Source organism: Lycium ferocissimum, chromosome 1 (genome assembly GCF_029784015.1).
Source record: "Lycium ferocissimum isolate CSIRO_LF1 chromosome 1, AGI_CSIRO_Lferr_CH_V1, whole genome shotgun sequence".
NCBI classification, from domain to species: domain Eukaryota; kingdom Viridiplantae; phylum Streptophyta; class Magnoliopsida; order Solanales; family Solanaceae; genus Lycium; species Lycium ferocissimum.
The window spans coordinates 23,324,022-23,349,437 of NC_081342.1; the positions used below are offsets into that span (position 1 = coordinate 23,324,022).

At 38.3% G+C, this 25,416-nt stretch overlaps 1 protein-coding gene across 2 annotated transcripts; it reads right to left on the reverse strand.

Moving 5' to 3' along the window:
- Positions 1 to 114: 114 nt before the first annotated feature.
- On the reverse strand, positions 115 to 20,859 carry LOC132052646 (ATP-dependent DNA helicase SRS2-like protein At4g25120). Of its 2 annotated transcripts, XM_059444283.1 has the most exons (29): positions 20,561 to 20,856; positions 18,949 to 19,843; positions 18,827 to 18,868; positions 18,533 to 18,696; positions 13,468 to 13,654; positions 12,906 to 12,962; positions 12,726 to 12,831; positions 12,499 to 12,632; positions 12,321 to 12,395; positions 12,090 to 12,215; positions 11,884 to 12,015; positions 11,702 to 11,785; positions 11,509 to 11,622; positions 11,314 to 11,414; positions 10,924 to 10,990; positions 10,508 to 10,558; positions 9,871 to 9,948; positions 9,490 to 9,699; positions 9,326 to 9,364; positions 9,047 to 9,118; positions 8,842 to 8,928; positions 8,709 to 8,765; positions 7,363 to 7,544; positions 6,113 to 6,206; positions 5,811 to 5,861; positions 4,471 to 4,533; positions 4,302 to 4,361; positions 1,001 to 1,063; positions 115 to 405 (listed from the first exon to the last, which is right to left on the reverse strand). In XM_059444283.1, the coding sequence occupies exons 1-29, from the start codon at positions 20,716 to 20,718 to the stop codon at positions 316 to 318; spliced, it is 3,639 nt and encodes a 1,212-aa protein (XP_059300266.1). In that variant the 5' UTR covers positions 20,719 to 20,856; the 3' UTR covers positions 115 to 315. The 2 variants fall into 2 exon arrangements, 1 of the variants encoding a protein (XP_059300266.1); XR_009414015.1 differs by lacking the exons at positions 115 to 405; positions 1,001 to 1,063; positions 4,302 to 4,361; ... (1 more) ...; positions 5,811 to 5,861; positions 6,113 to 6,206 and having other exon boundaries at positions 7,463 to 7,544; positions 9,047 to 9,153; positions 20,561 to 20,859.
- Between the last annotated feature and the right edge of the window lie 4,557 nt (positions 20,860 to 25,416).

Below are 25,416 nucleotides of genomic sequence, written 5' to 3' on the forward strand. Positions count from 1 at the left end.
AATATGTAGCAGACAGATTTGCGAGGCGCACGAGTGATAAATGCTGACTCAAGTGAAATAATAGCATCTAAACCATGTACAACATTATAAATAATGTAATGCCAAGACCCATACGAACAAGAACCGTTCCCTCTGACCAGTCATGCTCCAACCAGACTCTGGAAAACCTCAAGATCACAGCACTGCAATAACCGTAGGAGTGGACCTCGTTTCCCTGTAGACCTGCAGAGAGTCTAACTGAGGATGGTGCTAGTGACGCTAACACTGCACAAATCTCAGTAATTAAGGGATTTTGCGTCAATTCTCAATCTCTTGCTACAACGATTTATATTCCTCAATCAACCGTGACGCATGGAGACGGGATGTAGGAACCATAGTGCATCCTAGGCTCTGAAGATATGCAATCTGCAACAAGGGAACAAAGCAATTGAATGAGACACCCCAAGCCCCAAGACCATGCCCTTGGTTACAGGCAATATTACTGTGTGGGGGTACTGATTATTGTTAAAATTTGTGACCATTATAAAATCTGTAGCAGCAAATCATGTGCATGATTATTAATGTTTTCCCTATATTTAATCGAAGATCGACCAAAACAAGTGAAAGACACACCATTAAGGAAAACCTAGTCCCGTCAAGCTTTATTTATTATAAACCACTAAATAGTACAAACGATGGTGGGTATGACTAAGACATAAGAAGATAAAGAACTGGCAATAATATGTGGCGACTAAGTACTCTATCCAGTAGCTAGCAACTATATTCAAACTGTTCCCATCTTATTTAAAGCATACTTGCGGATGTCTTGCACTGTCCACGTCTTCTCCCTAAGTTTGAAGAGAACACACAAAGTTGCTTATAGATTTCAAATTAAGTACATACGTTTGTCTGTTAATGCGTTATAGTTGGTTAAACTTACAATTCCGTCATTGTTCTTGTAAACTGTAAAGGCAAAGAGTATAAAACAAAAGAAGATGAGGGAATAACAAATTCTGCATACCTGTTTGGGAGTTGGTGCTGATGAACCCATTGCACTTTCAATCCGTAGTTTTTGGAAGTGCTCCTACAAGGGAAAATGTGTGATTAACAAGTAAAGAATAATAATCTTGGGAAACAGCACAAAACAAACACTAAGCTTTCTTCGTCTTCTTATTCTTTTAAGTGTACTGGGAATAGGGAAAGGCTCATGAACTGGAAAAAGGAAAAGGATGGATTGCCGATAACCTCATCCATCCGCATTGTGCTTATGAAATCTGTAAGGCCCTGTGATTTTTAATAATTAATTTGGACCAATTACGGGCTTTAATGACGTAACTAAAGTAACCCCGAGGTGTATGCGGACCATACGAGAGTAGTGAACTAATTGGGACAAGGTAGAATATGTATATGCTACAAGTTGGAATGTGTTTGAAATGGAAATATTGACCAAAAATTGAAGGAGAAATGGAAAAGAACTAAGGTAAGTCCCAGAGCTGCCTCACGCCAGCCCTTGCGTCGCGATGAGGCTGGCCAGGAGCGCAGGATGCCTCGCCAAAGGCTTTGCGCGCTGCACGAGTGCTAGCGAGTGAGGCCCCAGGAAAATTTGTGTTGCACGAGTGCTAGCAAAGCAGGCCCCAGGAAAATGGTTGAGGCAGAATACTTCTGGAAGCAGGCGCATGATGTCTCTCGCTACGTGATCTCCCATTCCATTCCTGGGCTATAATAAGCTCAGTTACAGGAAGCGAGAGTAATTATGAGATTTTGAGTTAGGACTTTTATCTACAAGAGGAATCCGAATCATGGGGGATTCCTACCACTTTAAGGTTAGTATTCAATTATGTTTTATGATAATTTTGCTCCATAACCACAATTAAAAACACTATTATAACTTGAAATTACTAGAATCTCCTCAAATCTTCAAAGTTGTCAAGAACACCCACAAGTTGGATTGTCATGATTTAGTCAAGTTGATGTAATTCCATCACCTCAACCCTGGTGATTTCTTCCCATCTTCCAAGCCTTGGTGGACAGAGTTACTCGGTATTATGTTGGTGGGAGGTAGCACGGTTATTAAAAAAAAAAAAAAAAAAAAAAAAAAAAAGAGGAATGATGGTAGATGGTATTTACGGTGTTGTTTGCAGTGGCGGAGCCAGAATTTTCACAAAGGGGGTTCAAAGTATGAAAAAGTAAACACACGAAGACGTCAAAGAGGGTTCAACGTCTACTATATATACATTAAAAATAATTTTAATCATGTTTTGGGTTCGGATGAACCCCCTTGGCCCTTCCTCCCTCCGCCCCTGGTTGGTTGGAGGTTGGAAATTGATACTAAATGAACCCTAGTTATGGTCATTAATGGTGGTTGGTAGAAAATTGAGGAGGATGAAGAATAGTGATTGGGTTTTAGAAATTATTAATTGTAATGACCTTAATGTCAATAATGACTCAATGAAAGTACAAGAATTGGACGGGTGAACTACATTACACCTAAATGGGCCGAATTTGATGGTTTGGAAAGCTTGAGCCAATAGTTATTGATTGTTGAGCTAAGAAAAGAAGTACAATGATCGAGTTGAGTCCAATTAATGTAGATCGTGAGATGACGAACACCTCGGAGCATAAATTAGATTGAGTAAATGTTTGAGGTAAGTAGAAATGTACCTCACCTTAGGCTTTCCTCAAAATTCATGCCTTCTAAATTTTAAAAATGTTTCAAATGTTAATATGTTTGTAGGGAACAAGCATACATCATCTGATTTTACTAAAGTCTTGTTTCAAATGCCAGTTTGACATGATGTAAGTGTTTCCCATATTGTTTCAAGTATTGCATTGAATGTTTCCATTGAGAATGATTTCATGAACGGAATACATTTCCATCTGAGCTAAAAGTACGTTTGAAACACTTACATTATGTTTTCACGAGACCAATGGTATGTTGGGAAACAAGAACATTGTGAGATTAAGTTCGAGGGTCAAAGGTGCCAAATGACGTTATAAATGCTTCGAGGAGTATCCTTAGGTAACTGAGAGGGTATTTGGACATGTGTTCAATTATTAAACTACACATCGGTGTAGGAATGTGGTCAAATGACCATCAAGGAATGGCGGCTACCTTATATAGCAAACCCCTACGTCGAAACCATATGGCATTATGGTGAAATAGCTTAGCCGGTCGGGCAGAGATCAAACACCAGGATGTACACATGGTGGTTTTATAGTTATGTCAGTACTGTTGCTGCTCACAGTTTAAAGTTATCATAGATGTTAAGTTATGAAAAAGTGCTAAGGCTACATGTTCAGTTTTCAAAGTATGTTTAAACCTTCACATGCTTTATTAATTATGAAATTTCTTTAAGGATTTGAATTGCACATCTATTGCCTGATGGTTTATACAAAGCCTTGTCCCATCCTTCGAGTAAGGGAGTCTATAATACTTATTGGGTACCAGGAAGTTCTACTCGCACTCCTTAGCCGGGGCGGTGTGTTAATATTGAGGTTGCAGGTATACTATGTGCTAGGCCATCTCCCTCCCTACTCAGCTAGATTTTGGTAAGCCCCACATCGGGTTGCCTGACTCTTATTGTTATTCTTTTGATATAACCGGAGATTTATACCGAGCAATGAGCATTCCTTCATTGGTCGTGTCATGGAGGCTCCATTATGTTGAAGTCTCACATGACATGTCAGAATGATATATTCTGGTTATATGATAGTACTCCCTCTGTTTCAGTTTATGTGAAGCTACTTGACTAGGCACAGAGTTTACGAAAGAAAGACTTTCAGAATTTGAGATCTTAAACATGCATAACCTTTTTGTGGCTATAAAAGCTTCTCATTAAGGGTAAAATAAGAAGTTTATTAATTGTTTCTACACTTAAAAAGGGATCATTCTTTTTTAAACGAACTAAAAAGGAAATAGGTTCACATAAATTGAAATGGATGGAGTGTGTATTTCAAATGTTTAGACCATTGGTGCCATGTTTCTGTTTTAAGGAAATGATATTAAACCGTTTATGCTTGTTATCCATGCAGCGGTTATGTCTAGTAAAGAATAATGTTGGTTTGCGTGGTCAAAGTTTAAGGCATCGGTTCCAGTTATGCTCCTACAGATTTGGAGCGTGACATAATCACAGCAACTCTTGAACTTAACTACTGTTTTTCATATGCTTAACGAGCACTATAATAGCAGAATGATGACAATTTATGAATTAATGTGCAAATATGGTCACCATGAATTTATGTTCTCCAGCATGGCCTTTCACTTGTTAATGTATGTGATTAACTTGCATGAGAACTAAAGGAGATTGGGTTTAAGCTGATACCTGTTTCTCTCTCATTAAGTAAGCACGCTTCTCAGCAGGAATTCTCAACCAGGTCAACACCTAACCGGACAAGAAATCTTTGATAAGAGATGCTAAGTACATTGCGGTTCTTTAGAATAAATCCATACTTGATGTGCTTACAAAACCACGGATAGAAATGCTAACTTACAGATTCAGCATAATGCAAAGCTTCCTCACAAGTTAATGAGGACTTTAAGGCACGTAAAACATCCTGAAAAATCAACAAAAAGACATGTGAGCACATTGAACACGTGGAAATAAATTTCAGAAAGATTAAGAGGTAAAACTTGATCACAAATATTCTTTAACTAGTAATACAGCAGTCAGGTCAGAAAATAATATGCCTACTTCACTTCCAGAATTCTATCCTCACTAAACCATGCCTAGTCTAAGTAATCAAAGCATAGCTACCATGTAAGTCAACTTTAAAGATGATGAACATAAACTGAATAAATGGTAAGTATAGCTACGAGTATCTATGATTTCGACCACATTTTCCTCATCAAGAACATTGAATTGTTCAAGCTTCCAAATTTGAGATGAGCCACAATTCAAAATCTTCAAGTTTCCAAATTTCAAATTGAATAGTGATTTTTTTTAATTAGAAATACGCATGAAAAAGTATGTCCTTCTGTTTAGTATCTTTAAGCTGTGAATAGTAAGAATGAGAATGCATATGATGGAAGAAACTTGATGGAAACGTGGAATAGTGAGAGGAGCTACTTTAAGTGAGAGTCCTAAGTTCTAACTTGAAATTAATGATCTATCGCGCATAATCTTTCCGACTCTCCTATGGCAGATGTCAGTTTTAGGTTCATCCTTTTCTGCACCATAGTACTTGATCGAAGCACAAGCATGCTATGATTAGTGGGGCTAGTGCTGCTTTGGATTTGTCTAGGATGGTCGTTTTAGGCGTGGAATGTGACGATAGAACCCTTGAGGTGGCAGATACTAAGTTTCACAGACAAAGCTGTTTTATTGTTAGGTGGCACATGTTCTTTTTGATATTTTTATTGATTTTCTGAAGATAGAGATTCGACAAGAGGAGAAATGGAGAGTCCGGTACCAAAGGAAACAGAAAGCATCATGCTTCTGGAGACCAGAGGTAACCAGTTTCTCGTTATCCTTCCAATAGGCAATAGCCACGCCCCCAATCCCAGAGACTAGTAAATGGCAAAGGGGTGGCTACTGAGGAGGAGCCGCAGAAAACGGGAAGATTTTGGTGGAGAAGAGGTGCAACTGGTGGGCTTCCTAAAATAAGAAATAGATCACTAGTTTTGGTTATCTAATTTTATTTTGGCATTTAGGTCATTTGGTGTTGGCAATAAATATCAGCTTTGACCTTTTAGCAACGGCATGTGCTGCCCCAAAATAAAAGAAAAATACCAAGGAATGAATTACCAGACTGTCTAGAGTCATGTTATTAATTAATCTGAACTAATGCAGTCAAAATTGAGATGAAGACATGGAGAAAACCAGGGCTAAGACCTTGTGAGTGCTCTTCTTGACTCTAAGGCGCTCATCAATGACAAAACCTACCTGAAAATGCCAAAAAGAACAGATACGTTAAGATCCAACCTTGTGTTACAGTGATGAAATAAACTGCTTCTAAAAACTTCAATGTGGCATGATTCTTGCCATCTGCCAACATCCATAAGCGGGTCTTTGCCTGTGTTGACTAAAGATGCATTGGAATATTAGATAGATGAAGTTAAATGTTAATATTGCTCCCCTTAACTAAGAAATATTACCCAATCATAAAGAAAATAAAATAAATGAAAAACTTTGACCTTGTTAAGCAACCTCTGTGGTTCCTGAAATGCAGGTTTTTTGGCCCATTGATGGAACAAATGAGATACAACTGCTCGGTCTTCCGCATTAAATCTGGGCAGATCAGTTCAGAAATTCAATGAAAGTTAGGCTCAAAATAATGGAACAGGAGTATTCTTATGTCTCTTTGTCCAATCATAAGTGTCCTAATTTACCGTTATCAGGACAAAATAATTCCATGTTATCCTCTCCTTTTTTTTTTTAACAACGGTGGTGTCTCAGTCAGCTTGTGCGATCTCGGCCAGCTTGTGCGCACCTCGACTATTCTATCGAGTACCTGCTAGCTCCCAGCCTCCCACCCACACATGTACTAGGTAAACTCTATCTACCAAGGCTTAATCAGATGGGAAGAAATCACCTAGTGTTTTTTTGCCTGCGCTGAGATTTGTAATTCCATGTTATCTAACAGACTCATGTCACCTTTCACATAATAAGCTATTGCAAATTTTGCAGGCTCCATTTGTTATAAACAAAACATATTGTAGGCTATTTTACTAATCAACAAGTACGACCAACGGTAAAGTGAGCCTGATATGTCACAAGTAAACCTTGAACACTCGTTTATTTAAATAAACAAACTGAGTTTGCACCCACTGTCAGGCTCATTTAACATGAGTCAAGCTTGTGAAAGATTGACTTAACTTGTTTACTCTTCACAAATTCTCAGAAAACTTGGATTTTTATATACTCCCTCCGTTTTAATTTATGTGAACCCATTTGGCTGGGCACGGAGTTTACGAAAGAAGAGAAGACTTTTAAACTTGTGGTGTTAAATGAGTCTCATATATTTTGTGTGGCTATAAATCATTGCATAAAGGTAAATTGTTTCCAAATATAGAAAGAGGTCATTCATTTGGCACGGACTAATAGGGAAATAGGTTCACATAAATTGAAACGGAGCGAGTATCATTTGTTACTTGATAAGAAATTCCCATTTGTCATGTATTTAGCATGTAACGCTAGTCTTGTTTCCATTTAAAATTTTCTTTATTGGCTCATTCAGACAACTTAAACAATACAAGCAAACTCTACATCAACCAACTACAAGAACGGGCTCGAGTTCGAGCTAGTAGAAACTTGACAGAGTGAAGTTGCCTCGTTAATGGGTAAGTTCAATTCAGCTCGCTTACAGCTCTAAGTATGACAATCAATTTGGGACAAGGGAACTAATATCTTTATCTACTCATCAAGATGATTAAATGAAGAAAACCTTTTCAGGAAGATTTTGGAATTGCATAGCTCCATTGTGTCAATTGACTCTTTGGACATTCCGTCAACTGGATCACTGAGAGGATCATCTAGTGTTATTCTATGATCAATAGGTTCCACCTTTTCGGTTGAACCACTCTGAAGAGTTTCCTCCTGGAGTTTTTGGTGATTGGTCAGCTCTTCCTATAAGAAAAGACTGTTAGCAAGAAGGTATTTGTTTGATCTACAAGGAAAAACAGGAAAAGCAAATTAAGCATGCAATGACAGTTGCTCTACTTTACTCATAATAAAATTGGCAAAAGTGCAAGGTAGTGATTGAAAACCCATTAGCTCCAGATGAATTAATTTTAATATGTGTTTACATATCAAATATTAAGCAAGTCAAACAAGCAAAATCATCTTTAAACAGGTAATAGAAGTGGTAAGTTGCAATCTCTGCAGAAAGTCAAGGAGCATCTTGTCCACCAAAAAATGATAGTGGATTGGATAAGTTGCTATAGACTAAGGCGGTGTTTGTTTTACAGTTTCCAAAAACTGTCTCCAAACTCATTTTGAGTTTTTGGAGAAAATGCTTGTTGAGTTGTGTTTGCAAAAAGAAAGTATCAACATTCTTTGAAGATTTCTAAACTCTTTTAACTCAGAAGCTCTAAAAACAAAAAAAAATGAGTTTCAAAATCTTCAAAAATACTTTAATCATTTTGCAAAACAACTCCGACAACCACATTTTGCAAAAACTCAAAAGCAAACTCAGGTTGTGGAAACTTCAAACAAACGTCACATAAAAGGTTTCATGGTCAATGAGGCAACTTATTTTAATTAATAATCTTATCTGGATGCTTATTTATCAAAAATATAATCTTAATCAGACTATTGCGATAGAAAACAGAATGTTGTAAAAAAGAACAGGATCTTTTTCAGCTTCCAGCACATGCTAATTTATCAAAACAAAGCAATTCAATTTAAGAAGTATTTTACTTCAAACTTTTGGGATAACAGCCATAAAGATGAGCCTATTAACTTGCATATTAGAAGCTTATGCAGATCAATTAAGAGTTGATTCGTTAATCACTTCGTTTGATGTTTGTATTTGAAGTTTGAAGTTGAAGAAGTGTTTGTGGTTTCATTTGTTCTGGCTATTCTCATTAATAAAATCTTTACTAACGTTGGTTACCTTTGACTCCAAAAAAAAAAAAAAAAAAAAAAAAAGCCTTTACTAACGTACAAAAATGGAACAAATTGGCAAGATAGGGCACCAAGCAAGTAAGAAAGCCCGATGGATTGAGAAAAGTTGCAGTTTTCGGCCAGAAACAACGTTTACAAGACCTTTATAACTGAAACACATTCTACCTGGGTCTCTTGAAGATGACGAGGAATTTCTCTCAGAAAACGTGAAGGTTGAAGAACCTGAAAGCAAGTGTGTATAGACTTGAGAAAGGAATAATAAAGATAAGTATCACCAAGAGCAAGCTGTTCATCACACCTGCCAATTTGTATCCATAATTACATACAAAATGAAAAGCTTTTTCCGTGCACGAGTCATTGCCACATATAGTAAGCGTCTCTCCTCCTAAAGTTGCAAAGAACAAAAAAAAAAAAAAAGTTATGTTAGAACTGCATAAAAAAGAGTATTTATTATAGAAGGCACAAATTTACTATAATGGTTCAAATTTCAAAAACATAAATACCTCAATTGAGTTGCTCCTTTCATTTGTGATGCCATTAAATTCATGTAACAAGGGAATCTCAGATTCATTTGCCTGACCAATAGATGCGAGCATAAGCTCCAGATTACCTTTCCCATTGCAAATAATAATGGTGTTATAGAGAATAAAAGATCTCTGATGACTAAAAAGGGTGGGAAGGGGAGTCCACTACCACTCTCCTTGCTTGCCCAATTAATGCGAAGTAACATTTGATACACAGAGAATAAGAACAATATTGAAAGCATGGATCTCATATCATACCTTCACTATGAAAACCGTATCCCACTCTAAGCCTTTTGACTACACACAAAATCAAAAGGAAGAAATGAAAAAGGGAAAATCCAATTAATTTTACAAAATATGGACATTGGAATGAAGTATCAGGAAGCAAAATGAAAGAACGTGTTGCTAGAGAATTCAGAAACCTGATGAATTGTCGTGACTGTAACAGAGTCTTTGTTATCATGTCTCCTTGTACGAAAATTTTCACTCTCCCGTTCAGATATATGATCGATAAAAGCTTTAAGTATGTTGCCGCAACCTTGTCCTTCTGCTTTGCATTCACTTTCTCCTTTTATGGGATTCTTATAAGTTTTTAGGAAATCAGACACGTCGTCCAATAGATATTGCAGAACCTGCACCATTAAACAAACAGCTTCTGATGTATTTGCTTGTTTCACTTGCTGCAACAATTTTTATACAGAGGGGAAATTAAGAAAGAAGATAAAAAAAGTTCAACCAGTAGCATGCATTAGCAATGAACGTACCAAAAGGAACAAGACCACAAAAGAACATATTACACTTACAGGTCTAACATCATGATCTTCGTTAAGCAACTTTCCTCCATCATTATCATGAACTGCCCGCTGTTCAAGAAGGTATTTCTACAGAATGGAAGTCACATGTGAAAAGATTAAGATTCTTATAGTATAAAAGCTGTAATTTGAAAAGGCGCTGTTATTAGCTTGAAATAGACACTTTTTTAATGGAAAGAAACTTTCATTAGCTTGAAATAATCAAAATTAATAAATAGATGGTGGAGGTAATGAGCTACTGACTAAGATTTGATTTGACAAAGAAGTGAGAGATTCTCATCGAGATTTCCACGGGCAATTGTAGGGAACTTCTAATCATATATTCCCTCCGTTCTATTTATGTGGCATAGTTTGATTGGACATGAAAGTTTTAAAAAGAAAGGAAGACTTTTGAAATTTGTGGTCTTAAATATGCCATAGCATTTGTGTGGTCATAAAAGCTTGTCATTAAGAGTAAAACAAGAAGTTTAAGTTAAATTATTTGCAAAATTAGAAAGCTGTCATTCTTTTGGAATGGGCTAAAAAAGAAATGCTGCCACATAAAATGGAGCGGAGGGAGTGTATCTTTCTTTTTCTTTATACAAATATAACTTTTTAGAGTTTGTGTGTTTATAATACAAGGACCAACCTGGGGTATCATGTTAGCCACTGAAGTAATGACAGCTGAAATTGACTCTTCCTGCAAGTAAAACAAGTAGTAATACCCAAGAATTTTGTCTGAGCAAACCCCATATGACCCTTAAAGTATGAGATATTTCACTGTACACAGATAAATTATCATTTACATCCAAGACTTTATCCAAGAAAGTTTCACTCTGGTAATGAGGAAAATCTCAGCACCAAATTGCACAAATGAAACCCTATATCGTATAAACCAACATCAGCTACATGCATAATCAATCAATGCCTTTTGAAAATGCCTTTTCAGTTGTCCAGATAGATAATCAATTTTGGCAATCCAGCACACATGATAAAATATCAGTAAAGCTTCACATGATTTACACCCAAATAGAGCAGAATTATCCATAAGATTCAAAAACTTACCCTGTAGACGAGTTTCGAAATCATGTCTATCATGAGCAACACCTTCCGCCCTTGAGTGAGTTGACTCCTATAAATAAATAGAGACAAATTAATAATCCCATTTAGTACAGTCAAGACTAATTCAGAGTAAATTACAAATTAAATGAGCAACTAGGTATTTTGTGGCTAGTTGCCTGTGTTGGACTCATTATCAAGCCAAATCAAAGGACCAAAAGCTTTTTCTTTGTTTTCAGAAGACAAGAAAAAGAAACAGAATAAGTGTAGGGAGGCAAAGCAGAATATGGAAATCCAGATAGTGTTTGAGAAAATGTACAGCCTAGATCATAGCTAGTACTACTAAAAGGATCATTTATCATCGACAGCTTCACAGCAAGGAGTTCTAGAACAAACCTCTTGAATGTGCCAGATACTTTAGCACTAAATATGTCTCGTGCTGCTGAGATGAAACTACTTTTCCTTACAGTAGAAACTTTTTCAATGTGTTCAATTACCTAGGACAGAAAATGTCGAGAAAAGCTTTTAATAAAATAGACATTGAACAGCCATAGTGCCCACGCATGAAGCAAAATAGATAGGGAGGACAACCTTCTTTTTTTCTTCTTTTTCTGAAGGCAGTAAGGCCTTGAATACTCTTCGAAATGAACCATCATCGGAACCAGGCAAAGTTGTTCTAAGCATCGCAATGATGGCCCTGACCACCTATTGCATGAACATACTGGGTGAATGTCTATTTAAAAGCATATGAATCTATCTGGCAGTGATTGGAGGTGAGAGATACCTTTTTCCTATAGAAGGCCACACCATGAACATTGAATGGGATTTTTCTATTACGAAATGCCGCTTGAAAGATTTTTCCTGACACCTGTTGTATAACAGGAAGCCACAGAGGCAGAAATAGTCAGCCAAAAACCCGCATTTTTTTTTAAACAAGTTTGCTTTTTCAAAGGGTAAAAGCTTGACCTGCCTCCGGAATAGAACTGCTATGTCACCGAAAGAGGACTTGTCAGTTGTGACATCAGAGGTAATCTCTATTATTTTATCAACAACAAACGAACATTGTGCCTCTTCATTACAGCATTCTTTGACAGTTATCTGCAAAGTGCCATATGTTAAAAGGTACTCCTATCGAGGATGTTTATCTTTATAAGAATGCTAAAATCATTTACCTTAGATCCAACGGAATTATCTGTAAGAACACGTTTTGATTGGCACCTTTTCGAATTATTTTGTATAAGAAATGATGCAGCTTCTACAATGCAACGCGTGGACCGGTAATTTTTACTAAGTCTGACCTGAACAGAGATTGATGTACATCACAAGGAGACTATCAGAACTGTATCCGAAGTTCATATAAACAAGGACTAAAAAGACAAGCTATAATAAAAAGTTTGCCAAACCTCTTTGTGCAAAGGAAAATCTTTCCGAAATGAATCGAATCCAGAGGCATCAGCACCACTAAAACCAAAAATGGACTGCAGAATGATATTGAAAACTCTGAGCAGCAAGGTACTTGAAAGGAAAAAGAAGTAAAGAACTTGTTGTTTCACTGGATAAAGTAAGAAAGACTAGCTTTACCTGATCTTCATCACCAACAATAGTTATGTGTTTATGCGATGCAAGGATACGTAAAAGTCCATATTGCACGGCACTTGTGTCTTGAAACTCATCAATCACCATTGCTTTCCATAATTCCTGGCACTCTTCGAAAACTTCATTTGAAGAAACGAATATCAAACAGATTCAGACAACTGGGATATCACAATGCACTAGGTTACAGTCTATTATGAAACACTTATGTCAACCTTCTGGAAAATCAGTCAAGAGCTTGACAGAACAACTGATCAGGTCATGGTAATCCAAAGCATTGCATGATTTTAATATATCGTTGTAGCTTAGCAGAACTGCAGCCTGATCAATATTCCAAGATCAGAATAAGGAATTATGAATGACAAAATACCAAAAATCCCTGATTATCGGCTTACTCCAGCTTCATTTCCAATTTTGTAGTAGTCTTCAGGCGTCCTTCCTGCAGACTTGGCCTGTGTTTCAGTGTAAGTGATGTAAGTGCAAATATAACAACCATTAAGCATGCAACAACACTGTCCTATTTGAATATGAAAGGAAAAAAGTACAGAGAGAGATTTCAGTTTTGACACATAGTATTTATTAATATGCCCAGGAGAAGAGTATAAATATGTTTGATTTGTATATATTCAAATAGTTCAATAATATTATTTTTTTGATAGGTTCAAATAGTTCACTTATATGCTATAGACAGAAACTTAATCTTTTCCAAATCAGCATATCCAAATATTGTCACTCCTATGGAGCAGAGTCTGCAGAAACTGCATTCTCTAATGGAAATAAAGGTTACTCTTCATGTACCCGGCATAAATGTTAAACATCAAAAGACTGTTGGATTGATACTTCAGATAAACTAGTCAAAGTTGTGTCCTTCTTGTGACAAAATATAGACTTAAAAGACAGCAAGATTTTGTGACCAAACGTAAGTGGAACAGTGTCTTTAACCCAAAAAACACTTACTTGGTTTACAAACTTTAACCATTTCTTTGATCTCTCCTTGAAATGTTGAGGAGAATTCATGTCATTAAGCTGGCAAAGCTCATCATGAGGTCTGTTTTTCTTATCGTCCAGTAAACGAACTGCTTCAATGACAGCTCTTCTCTGCTGCCCATGTCCATATATGAGAAATTCAGGTGTTCTGCCTAACCTATTAATGAATTAACATGTGTCTATTTAGACAATTTATCACCGCAAGAAACTGATACATTGCAATGAACTACATTCTATGTGACAGATAGGTATTAAGCTGAAGAAGAAATCAGATAAAAGATTAGTTGTGAACGAGAGAGAAAAAGAGAGAGAGAGAGAGAGAGAGAGAGAGAGAGAACTTCATCAATCAAAAAAGGAGAGAGAGAAATTCCAAACAATGTTTTAGAGGGCTAAGGTGAAGGCGAGGCCTATGCCTTGAGCAAAAGGTGTTAGTTTTTGAACTTCTATTTTTTTAATTTCCAACATAATCAATTATTATACCTATTAAGAGACAGAGAGAGAGAGAACGAATACTCCAGGTGATATCGAAATTAATCGAGACTTAAAATAGATCATATCATTAACAATTAATTTGGATCATAATCTTCCAATCCAATTAGCAGGAATACAGTCTGATGTAAGTGTATATCTCTACTTGGCCTTTTAAATCAGTTAGACTACTAACATCCCCGAAAATACAAGAGATCCTGAACCTAAAATCTTTTCACACGTTTTCCCTATCTCTCTCCAGTCTCCCCCTTCAGCCAACTATAAAATCTGATGTAAGTGTATATCTCTACTTGGCCTTTTAAATCAGTTAGACTACTAACATCCCCGAAAATACAAGAGATCCTGAACCTAAAATCTTTTCACACACTCTCCCTATCTCTCTCCAGTCTCCCCCTTCACCCACCACATGGAGTTGGATGTAGGTAATCATGTGCTTTGAAGTTCGTTTTCAGTTCCACCATATCAACTTAAAAAAGATTATACAGTCTTAGCAGGAAGATAACCTCTAAAAGAGAATATGAAGGGACTGGACAGTTTTAAATACAGCAAAAGCCTAACCCAGTAATGTTAGACAATGACAATGGCGGTGAAGGAAGCGTAAAGTAAAATATCTATTCTTTAGCCATTGTTGAAGATGGGAGAAGATTCACAGAATGGATGGGGGAGAAAGTATTGGGACTGCTCATGGACATCGAGCAAGAAGGAAAAAGGGGTAAGGGAATGGAGGAAGGAGTCTGTAGTAGGGGAAGGGAGAGAGAAACGAAGTCGGCGAAGGAGGGAGGGAGTAGTTTGGTGGTGTACGAGAGAAGGTTCGGAAGCAGGGAGGGATTTGGAACACCGGGAGAGGAGGGGGTCGGGGGAGGGCTAAAAATGTTGTTTATGGAAGTTAAAATCATTTCTTGGAGTGGGAGGGGATGAATGACCCTAACAAAAGGGCAAGCATCACAGCGGGACTTAGAGAATGGGGGCAGATCTTTTGTGAATACAGAAAACTAAGATGGAGGTGAAGACAGATGAGTGTGTGAGAAGTATTTTGGGGGACGGTGGGTGAAGTGTGATTGGAGACTGGGCAGTGGGCAGTGCAGGTGGCATTTTAGTCTTATTCGATGAAAGAAAAATGGAGGTGGTAGAGGTGAGAAAGGGTGACTTCATGATGGGGGTTCGGGTTATAAATTTAGGGAGCAGTGTAGAGTGGGGTTCCGGCATAGTGTATGGACCGGCTTAAGGAGACAGACCATGGAGATATCTATGACATTTGGGGCACTCCTTCATTTCGGCTTGCGGGGAAGTTGAAAATGCTCAAAGGAGATATAAGCAAAGAGGTGTTTGAGAGGGTAGAAATTAAAATGAGGGAGTTCATAAGTGAGCTGGGGGAGGTGGAACGAGTGGAAAGTATGGGGTTACTAGGCGAAGGTAAGAGAGGGAGGGAGGAGGAGATAAAAAATGAGATAGCCTCTCTGGCCATTGCGCAAAAAATGAGTTGGAGGCTCAAGAGTGTTGTGGTTAAAAGAAGGGGATGCTAATACTAAATTTTTTCACAGGATAGAGGTAGAAAATAAGAGGAGCAGTCATTTGGAATCTATAGAAGTAAACGGGATGGTGTCTGAGGGGGAGGAGGAAGTTAGTGGGGCTATTGTGGGTTTTTATGAACGGTTGTTCAAAGAAAATGTCGACGGGAGAGCTAAGCTAGGGGATGGATTTCAACCAGATAGGGCAGGAATGTGTGAGCGGTTGGCGAGGGAGGTTGTAGACAGTTGTGCGAGAGATAATGCTTTAGGACCAGATGGATTCTTTTTTTTTTTTGATTACAGCGGGTGTAAAGAGTCTCTTTGAGCCCGACTAATCCGGGGGTGCCGAGGGCCTCGGCGAGGAGTTTCCCGCAAGTGCACCACGGTTAGTCGGTTTCCCAGGTCCGTGTGGCCCTCGAATTGTTTGCACCCGGCGGGTTTCGAACTTGAGACGAAAGGGCACCCCGAGGCTCAAGTCGATTTGCCGCCGAGCCGACCGAGGGTTAGGACCGGATGGATTCGCTTAGTTTTCTTCGATAGTGTTGGAGAACTTGGTTAAGGAGATCTAACCCGAGACCATTGCGACATTCCCAAGAAACTAGGGAATTTCAAAGGAGCCTTCATGTATCATTTATCACTATTGTGCCAAAGAAGGATGGAGCTACGAGCATCAGACACTACAGACCCATTAATCTAGTGGGAAGCATCTATAAGATTATATGTAAGGTGTTTCTAAAATACTTAAGAAAGCGTTGGATGAGACCGAGTCAACTTCCCAGAATGTGTTTGTGCAAGAGAGACAGATGTGGGATGCAGCGCTAGTAGTAAATGAAGTGGTTGACTCTAGAAAGAAGAAAGGAGAACCGAGAATTTTATGTAAGCTGGACCTTGAGAAGGATTTTGATGATGTGAACTGCGATTTTTTGGATTTCATCATGATGAGGATGGGCTTTGGGTATAAATGGAGAAGATAGATCACATTTTTTTTTTTTTTGGTAACATTGGTATTGATAGCACAAGGGCAGTGCTGATGATCACATTTTGCATTTCTAACGCGAGATTCTCTGTTATGGTTAGTCCTTGCGGGTTCTTTGATAGCTCGAGGGGTTGAGACAAGGGGATCCTTTATCTCTCATGTTATTCATATTGAAAATGAAAGCGTTGAGTAAGATGATGGATAGGGCTGTTGCGGGAGGAATATTTAGAGGTTTCAGTGCCTCGTTCAGGGGGCATCCAATCTAGGGGTATCCCATCTTTTATTTTGCGGATCCTTATTTGATTTCAGGTTATCTCAGGGCTCAAGGTCAACCTCGGTAAGTGTGAGATTATATCAGTGGTAAGGTGGGGAACATTGAAGAGTTGGTGCAAGTATTGAGTTGTAAAGTCGGTGCTCTACCCACTACCTACTTGGTGTTGCCGTCGGTGCGTCAAACAAGGATATTGTAGTATGGGCTCCATTGTGCAGAGAGTCCAGAAATAGCTAGCAGGTTGGCAGCAGAAATACCTCTCAGATAGAGGGAACAAGGTGTCGATAAAGAGTACTTTACCTAGTGTTCCTACATACTTCATGTCATTATTGCAAGCCCTAACCAGCGTGATTGGTAAGTTGGAAAGACTTCAGCAAAATTTCTTATGAAATACCCCGGATGGTACAAGTTACATTTAGTGAATAGGAAAGCTATCACATCATCGATGAAGGGGGGACTTGGAGTGAAAGGTCTTAAGGTGTTCAATAAGGCGCTACTAGGAAAATAAATGTGTGAAGGTTTGGAGTGGAGGGGAATGTTGTATGGAGGGAAGTGGTAGCGAAGAAATATGATAAGATGGGGGGTGGGGTGGAGGACGAGAAACATTCCAGCTTCGTTTGGACGTGGTCTTTGGAAATTATGAAGGGGTGGGAGGAGTTCAATGGACACATTCTATTCAAGGTGGATGATGGATGTCAGTTCAGTTTTTGGGGGCATAATGGTGTGGGGAGAATGAGTTAAAGTTTGTTTCCCCAATTTATATAGTATATCGTGCCAAAAGAAGATGATGGTACAACAAATGCGTGGGCCACACGCAGGGGAAGGTCACTGGGATTAGTGATTCAAAAGGAACCTTCAGGACTGGGAAGTGGAGGAATTCCAAGATCTGGTTGAATTATTAGATAAGCAAAATGTTCCTTATGACTACTGATTTGTGGAGATGACGCGAGAGTAGGGATGGTGTGTTGACTCTCAAATCACATTATCATAGCTTGCTAGTGAGAGAGGAATCAAATTTTCCATAGCAGTCTATTTGGATCTCTGGAAGTGGAGGAATTCCAAGGTCTGGTTGAAATATTATATAAGCAAAATGTTCCTTATGATTGCTGATTTGTGGAGATGACGCGAGAGTAGGGATGGTGTATTTATTGTCAAATCACATTACCATAGCTTGCTAGTGAGAGAGGAATCAGATTTTCCATAGCAGTCCATTGAGTGGCAAATATAGTATACCAGGTAAAATATGTTACTACAACAGAAGGAGGTACAACTTACCGCGGGACAAACACTCTTGAACCATGAAAAAGACAAAAGTCATAGCTCTGCATTAGTCTATATTTTCAGTACAGAAACATGGATTACGGAATTCACTAGCAATAACTTGATCTTAGTATATGACAAACTAACTCAACAACGGTAATAGCCTACATTACCCCGTGCTTTCCGGTTTATTAGGACATTACTCAAAAATTAACGCCAGACCCCAATTGTGGGATTACACTGGGTATGTCGTTGTTGTTGTACTCAATCAATTAATGGTAATTAGTCCAAAACAGTGGCAATCATTGTGTTTCAGAAAATTCAGTATGCAACTTTCTAATTGGATTTCTCTTCTGCCATCTTCTCATAAATGTTTGCTAAACAGTCAAACTTAAAAAGACATGTAAACTGAAGGTATTTGAGCTACATGAGACTCATTTCTTCAACACAAAGAGGCATAGAAAACAAAAGATTTCTTCTTTCAGTTCAAAACTGCTAAAATATTTAGGAACCAAGTCAAGATATATGTACTTCTCAGCATGCATGCGGCAAAGTTGCAAAGAGAACGAGTGAAACGTGCTGATCGTGAGCTCTTTTGCTGCTGTCTTCCCTGCAACTCTTCCGATTCTCTCCCTCATTTCAGAAGCTGCTGCTGTTGTAAAAGTCATAGCAAGAATGTTTGATGGACCAATACCCTATAACAACAAGCAAAGGCAGAGAGAGGAAGAGAACTCAAAAGTAAATACTTGACAAGATCCATCACTTGCCATTCATGGCATTGACAAAGGTATAACGATATGATAGCACTTATAGTCATCGCACTACCTTGTGCAGTAGCATCAGGACTCGCCCAACCATTGTAGATGTCTGACATGCAAATAGAAGAAATCAAACAACTATTGACGAAGACAGACAAATTTCATTTTAAACAATGAGAAAGTAAAGACCTTGCCACTTCCTGGTCCAGCAACAATGATTAGAGGGATTGAAATGTCACTACAAGCTGCCTCCTGCTGTCTGTCATTCAGCGACTCTACATACTTTATATAATCCTCAGGCATGTTCCTGATATCTGTTGCCTCCAGCTTGCTCCCAGTATCTGTGGCCTTGGAACTTCTTGGCTCCTCTACTTCACATTCTTGATTACCAGTTGAATTCAGAATGCATTCAAGTTTAAAAGTTTCATCTGAACTGGCAAGATTTGAGTTATCAGGTTTGCTGCTCTTTGATCTTTCTACTTCACTTTCTTGAGTGCCCCTTGATATCAAAATGCATTCATGTCCTGAACTATCACTAGAAATAACGGGATTTAACTTATCCTCCTTGTCCAAGTTGTTTATGTAATGATTTTCAATAGGAACGCTGTTGAACCTCTTCATTTCAGGCTTTCCTTTTGAGTTTTGCTCACATAAAGCATCTATTTCATCCAAAATATGTTCATCAAAATCATCATCTAGCACAGTTGATGAAAAAGATGACTCACCCAAGCCAGAAAATCCAGGTTGCCTCACTGGAGTTTTATATGCATCCAACTCAACCTTACTTTCCACTTGAACACTTCCGCTATTTTCACTTAGTTTAGCTTCAACTGATTCACTTCTGTTGCTAGACAACTTGAAAGTTTCAACTGTTTGAAATTGTGTCTCGTACTTATTCCTTCCATTGATGCTGCTATCAAGTTCACTGACTTGTGAGCCCTTAACAGTGGTAAAACCAATGAGCATTTTGTTGGAACCCTTCTCAGAAATGGGAGACGGAGTGTTCATCGGAATCTCAGTAAGAGGGAACCTTTTATCACCACCAATCCGATCCGAGGATTCAGTTCTCTGAGCCTTCCCAACTCTAGGACAAGAATAATCAAGAATACCAGATACATCAAAACATTAAACAAAGAAGAAGGATTGTGACAAACATCAAACTTCCTCTTGAAGCATGTCACAAACAATAAATAAGCATACAAGAAATAGAAAACAATTTCCAGATCAACTTTAACTGTTAGTACCTTTATTTTCCAAGGTCACTACTATAAATACCACAACATTCAAAATTAGAAGAAATCAATGCTTTGGAATTGAGTAATCAAGGAGCTATTAAATGATTCCATAGCTAAAGGGAAGAATAGGACCCTTTATCAGTATCATAACCTCTCGATGGGAAATGGAACTTAGATCACGACCTCAACAGACTTACTGAGTGGAATCTTGTCGACAGGCAAATTACTATGGAGGAAGAAAATTTCTACAATTGAGACGTTGGGGATTCTATGCACAAATTTTGGTTAGTGTAATGATGCGTTCCGAAGTTTTCAACTTGAAATAGACAGTTTCTTAAGAGGCTTCTTCGTGTTCTCCTTAAGGGACTTCAAATGTTGCGTGACTTTACTTTTTGCAAACATCAAATACTTACTCTTTTTTTTTTTTTTTTTTTTTTTCTTCTAATTGAACCTTTTCTTTATTCCCCTATCTGATTGAAACCCTAACAAAAAGAATATAGCTAATGTTTCTAATTTATAATTATCAAGAAGAGCAAACACATAATCATTTCGAAAGAAAAGCGTACTTATTGAGGGAACTATTGGAGCAATCATGGAGTGGTCTTTTGCGAGCAAGAAGTGCCTTAGCAGCTCTAAACTTTGAAGAAATTCGAGCTTTCTGTTCCGCCGTTAATCCGCCACCACTAGCCACCACATTCTCCTTGTTGTTTACCTCTCCACTCATGTTTCTTCTACCCCTTGTTGTATGGTTTTTCTTTACTGTGTTGTGCTTTTATTTTCCCTCCCATAATCAGAATGGAGGATTATTCAAACTATTATGGGCTGATGACTGAGCCTACTTCTATTGGACCGTGCTTTGGGCGGTACGTCTGGCACATTTCCAATTTCGGGGTGGTCCTTAATTTTCGTCCCTTAAATTTGTGCTCTTTTAATTTTGTCTTATTTCGGGGTGGTACTTAATTTTCGGAGTCCGGAAACTAAATGACCCAAAAAAAGAGCATTTGAACTAAAATAACCCAACAAAAAAAAAGTGGTACAGAAGTACCTTTAGCATAGGAATTTCCTGCGTTACGGTTAAGTCCTTTAACGCAGGAAATAAAGGACCTGCTCCTTTTTCTTTTTCTTTTTTTTTTTTCGGTTAAACTCTCTTTCTTTTACATTTTCACACTTTTTTACGTATTTTAGCCATAGATTAATCATATTTCGAGACTTCGGAACTTCAATATTTTATATAGAACACGACTTATTTTTGTACGATTAATAAGGTATACTCAATACATCAAGGATACGCAAAACTTCGGATTGTCGTTTTAGTGTTTGAAAAGTGTTCGAAGTAAGTTTTTGTTTGAAGACCTGTTGTCATTAGCTTTAAGTTATTTATGTTTTAGGGTTTCGTGTTATTTTAAAAAAAATGCGTAACTTTATTTCGAACATGTCATGATTTTTTTTATGATCAATTTAGGATGTCACACGAGTAAATACTAAGATAATATTTATAAATATATATAGATACACAAAAAATGTATAATATTTACTTAAACTGTACAACTTAATTGCATATGCACTATAGTGGATGGGTCCCACATGTGGTATGCCTGAGACTAGGGGTGGGCGTTCGGTTGTTCGGTTCGGTTTTTTCAAAGTTCGGTTCGGTATTTCGGTTTCGGTTTTTTTAAAGTGGAAACCGAACACGCATACCAATTAGTTGATTCGGTACGGTGTTTTGAAGTTTGGTTCGGTTCGGTTTCGGTTTCCTAATTCGGTTTTTGGCATTGGTTAAGTAGCGGCCGCCACCGTTACTAAATGATTCGTGTTCGCCGGCCAGCGCGGCACCGGCCCGGCAGCGGCGGCCAGCGGCCACCGGCGGCGCGCGGCCCGGCGGCAACCGCGTAGCCGCGGCCCGCCAGCAGCGGCGCGCGCGGGGGCCGGCGGCCACGGCCGCCGCGCGGCCGCAATGGCGGCCAGCGGCCAGCGGCCGCGGTAACCAGCGGCCGCTGGCGGCGCGGCGTGCCAGCCAGCCACCAGCGGCCGCCAGCAGCAGCAACCAGCGGCCCGCGGCGGCAGCGGGAACGGCGGCCACACGGCCACTAATGGTAGGCCGGCAATGCCAGAGCCGGCCAGCCCGCCAGCCAGGCGGCCAGCGGCCCAGCCGGCACCACCAAGCACGGCCCGGCGGCCAGCCGATAAAGCTCCATCTTAAGCCAGTCCTTGAAAAGGAAACCGAAGCGCAACAACATACGTAGCAAAAAACAGGGCACACGGTAAAAACGAGCAACACAAATAACATAAGTTTAAAACAAACAGCATCCAACAACACAAATTTCTTAAAATCTAGCTCCAAATACAAAACATTAGCTGTCACAAACTAAGTCTTAAATCCATCGTCTTAAGTCTTAACACAATACTAGCAATCACAATTTGGTCCGAAATTCACCAAATTCAAAACATAAGCTTAAATTTGAAGGCGAATTTGCCTCTCTTGTTACGCTCAAGACATTTCTCAATATGCTTAAACAAGGAACTTGTGCCGATCACTCTTGGATTATATTTAATTATCATACCGCATGTCAAGCACCTTACTTTACGCCTTCTTCATTGTCTTGAACTATCGCAAAGTATTCCCGAACATGTGAACGAGCTTTAGGAGGCATGGTTGAACTTGAAGCGATTGAACATGATAAGAAGTAAGATAAAACCAAAAGTTAGAATATAACTTTCAAGATAAAAGAACAAAACTACAAAATAAAATATTGAACTTACCACTAGTAGCAAAAAATAGCAATTTGCAATCAAACATCAACAATGCGAGGATCTCTTCCACTATTTGCCATCTCTAAAGATAATTTAATCAAATATGTCATACAACATAAATAAGAATATGATTTTTGCACTAAAACACACAAAACTATATAAAACCTTACCAAGTTCAAGTTTCTCAAGATACTCCAAACTTTCTTCCCACCTAACGGGTTTAGTCTCTTCTCTAAGCAATGCGAGAACAAATAAGGGTGCACATATTTAGGAGTTAATGAACTTCTAAATGGATCAAGAATACGCCCACCGGTACTAAATGCACATTCCGATGCCACACTAGAAACCGGAATAGCCAATACATCACGAGCCAACTGCGAAAGAACGGAAATCTAGGAGCATTTACTTTCCACCAATCTAAGATCAAAACTCAACACGTTCATCTTCAAGCTCTTGATCTTCACTAAGGTATCTATCCAACTCCGATTTAGCACCCGCACTTTGAGAATCTTCTTTTTGTTTCTTCAAGTGAAGCTTAGCTCTCAAAGCTTTTTTTTCAAAGAGGTGTCAAAATTAGAAGATACATCAGATGAGCATTGAGATGAAGAAGATGTAGATGGAGATGATTTATGATGAAATTCTCTTGAATAATTTTTTAGATACTGTCCAAACAAAGATTTCATATAATCATACACTCCTTCGCTTATTTTCTTCCTACTTCCTCACCAAATAGCTCTTCAAGCCCAAAGTTAACATACACAAACTTATTACGAGGATCCAACACGGAAGCAATAAAAATCATTTTGTTCATCTTTTCGGGATCCCCCCAATACTTTTGAACTTTTGTCTCATTCGCTCGGCCATAAGACTCAAACTAACATCTTCACTTTCTAAACACACTTTCAAATGTACATCAAGCTCACATATATCCTCAAAATGAACATTAGAAGTAACGTAATGTGAACACGAAACCTTTACGGTGAGCTCATGAAATCTTTCAAGAAACTTTACCACATTCCTTACATTCGCCCAATCATCACATCGACGGGACTGCAACACTTCCATCTTCAAGAACATGAGTAGAAAGATATTTATTAAAATTCTCATCAAAAAGATCAAACCTATCAAAGGCCTTCTCAAAGTGTTGTGTTGTATCCAACATCAAGTAGGTGGAATTCCACCTAGTAGGCACATCTAGCTCTAATGATTTATAACGTTCCACCTTTTCAACTTCACAAGCATTTCTTAAAGTGAGCTCTTCTTGCCGAAGATGATCTAACATACCTTACCATTTGCCTAACACGTTTGACAGAAGCATCAATTTCCTTCAAACCTTCTTGCACAATTAGATTAAGTATGTGAGCCATACATCTCACATGAAGATGCTTACCATCCATTATATTAGTTTCCCAATTATTTTATTTGTTTAGACAATTCTCTAACCGTAACATCATTGGAAGAAGCATTATCAACGAAGAATGATGAAAATGCGATCCAAGTTCCAATAAAAAACAAGTGCCAATAGCCTCTGCCATATGCTCACCCTTATGACTAGTGATAGGGCAAAAATTCAATATTTTTGTAAAACCCAATCTCTATCAATATAGTGAGCGGTCAAACACATATAATTAATTCTTTGCAACGATGTCCATGTGTCGGTGGTAAGGCAAATTTTGCTTTAGTTTCTCTAAAAAAGACTTCTTCAAATCTAGTCTCAATTCATCGTAACGTCCATAACAATCCTTATTCTTGTTCTACGGAAGGAACTTGAAATAAAGGTTGGGCTACTTGCATAAACTTCTTGAAGCCTTCCTTTTACAAAGCTAAATAGTAGTTCATCTATAATTATCATCTCAACTAAAGCCCTCCCTAATTAATTGTTGATCAAATTCAACGCGCTCATGCTCATCCGTAGATGCAAAATTTATCTTTTACGAGTGCTAGTTTCGGTCTTGGCTTTATATGGTAGGCACCTCAAAGCTATATGTTGTCTCAATCCCGTTGTTCCATTTACGGATGTATTAGGCATAAAGATTTTTACAATGTCTACACTTTGCTTTAACAATACCATTTACAATGACCTTATCATAATGCTCCCAAACATCTGATCTAGATTTCATATTCTTTCTTTTCTTTGTTACCTGGGGCTCGGTGTCAAGTGAGTTGTCATTGCTATCATCTGTATTAGGTACGCTATCAGTTGAACCGGCCAAACTTAATCTAGTTTCATCCGCCATCTATAAAAAATTAAAAAGAGAAGAAACTATAAGATAAAGCTCTATAACAGTAGAGGGAGAGCAACTCAACACGCACTCGACAGAACCAAGCAAAAAACAACAAATATGCAAGAAATTATCCTAAGTCCTAACCCACTGATAATTTAAGAAAATTTAACAAATCTGAAAAAATACCACAACAAATCTGAAAAAATACCATATCATTTTTACAAACTTAGATATTGACATACCCATTTCTCTACGATATATTGAGGAATTTATTGAGATTACAAACTTGGGGAAATTGTCACTACTATCTTGTACAAGTTAAAACTTGGGGGAATTGAAATTTCGTTTGAATAAAAATTAAGAATGTAAAGACAACGGTTTGTGGGAGCAAAATGAGAAATTATAAGAAGGAAATAAAATTACCTTAAGTTTGTGGGAGTAGAAAC